This window comes from Sphaeroforma arctica (assembly GCF_001186125.1).
Source record: "Sphaeroforma arctica JP610 unplaced genomic scaffold supercont1.1332, whole genome shotgun sequence".
Classification (NCBI taxonomy): domain Eukaryota; class Ichthyosporea; order Ichthyophonida; genus Sphaeroforma; species Sphaeroforma arctica.
The window spans coordinates 9,936-11,644 of NW_014039226.1; the positions used below are offsets into that span (position 1 = coordinate 9,936).

Genomic DNA, 1,709 nt, shown 5'->3' on the forward strand with positions numbered 1-1,709 from the left:
ACGATATGTCGTCATACCTACCAACACCGCATTAAAACTTTCGGACGCGTTGTGGCCAGATCTCCCACAAACCACGTACGTGCCCGTACTTCCGTATCCCAAAATCCATCTTTATGCACACATTATATATATATATATATATATACATACATATATATGTATATATACATACATACATATACATACACACACACATATATACACACACACATATATATATACATACAGACACAGACATATATATATAAACACACACACACACACACATATATGTACATACGATCCATCTGCTAGTTTAGCTGCGGTTGCGAACTTACTTTTGATCGAGTTTCACCGGTTTCTTATCGTCTTTCGCCGCCTCCACTCCCATATCATCATCCATAGGGAAATCCGCATCATCTTCAGCCTGTAAAGCACTTAAGCTTTCTACACGTACGTTGGCATCTATATCTGCTGTTGAAGGAGTCTCTACGCTCATGGTTGCCTTTCCTTTTAATTCATCCCCGTTCTTATTGTCTGCTGCTTCACCTTCCGATTCTTCTGATACACCTGAGTCGTCCTGCGACATTGGGTGCACAATTTGGAGACGACGTTAGTGCACGAACCATACACTGACACAAAAATGAGTGTGAAGTAATTTTTATATAGTTATAGACAAAGCAACTTCATACCAATACCATCCAAGGTTGACTGTCAAGCGATGATAGGGGGACCCTACAAGTGTCCACTTGATTAAAATTGATACGCATTGTTACTTACCAGGTAAAATCACATACTCATATAGACCCAAAAAAGAAGAAGAATAGAGACACGTGCTTAATTGGTGTGCGCAAGCACTCTTGAAATGGGCAAGTGCACTGGGCTGTACGGTTGTAATTTGAATAGAATACATCGACATGTACGTATGTAGACAGAGATTTGCATACTTCTACGGACAAGTAAAACCAACAGATACACAGATGAAAACTCCACAAAACCCATACAGAAGGCATCGCTGGTTATCTGCGTTTACTATATATGACACCAGTACTATGTACATACCCTGTTGGGGTACATACAGCCACTTGGGGGTAAATAGAACTGTGAAATCACATATCATCTCGAACACGACTAATTAAAAACACTCACTTAAGCACCAACTATATGTACATATATGCAAAAATTTACACACACCCAATATACATACATATATATACATACACACACACACACAAACACACACACACAAACAAACATACACACACACACATGTATATACATACACATACGTATAAACTTATATATATATATATATATATATGCATATATATATATATATATCTATATATGCATATAAATATATCTATATACATAACTACTGATGTGCGTACATGTATGTTAACTATATTAAGCTAGCTGCTACTTGTACATATATATGCATACATACATACACACAAACACACAGACACAGATACGGACACACACACACACACACATATATATAAATGTTAGCACAGTCAAACAGATAGACAGACTAGGATACAGAACAGACATAAAGACATAGACACAAACATAGACACAAATGCAAACAAGAACACACAGACACAGATACATAGACACAGGTAGTCATATAAATATAATATATGTATATATATATATATATTCATATTCATGTATATATATATATATATATATATATATATATATATATATATAGTACTATATATATA

The 1,709-nt window shown here is 35.3% G+C and overlaps 1 protein-coding gene across 1 annotated transcript; it reads right to left on the reverse strand.

The window, feature by feature from the left end:
- Positions 1-313: 313 nt before the first annotated feature.
- On the reverse strand, positions 314-568 carry SARC_10638 (hypothetical protein; the record flags this gene model as incomplete). The annotated part of the gene is made up of 2 exons (XM_014295313.1): positions 314-406; positions 437-568. The coding sequence occupies 2 exons, from the start codon at positions 566-568 to the stop codon at positions 314-316; spliced, it is 225 nt and encodes a 74-aa protein (XP_014150788.1).
- Between the last annotated feature and the right edge of the window lie 1,141 nt (positions 569-1,709).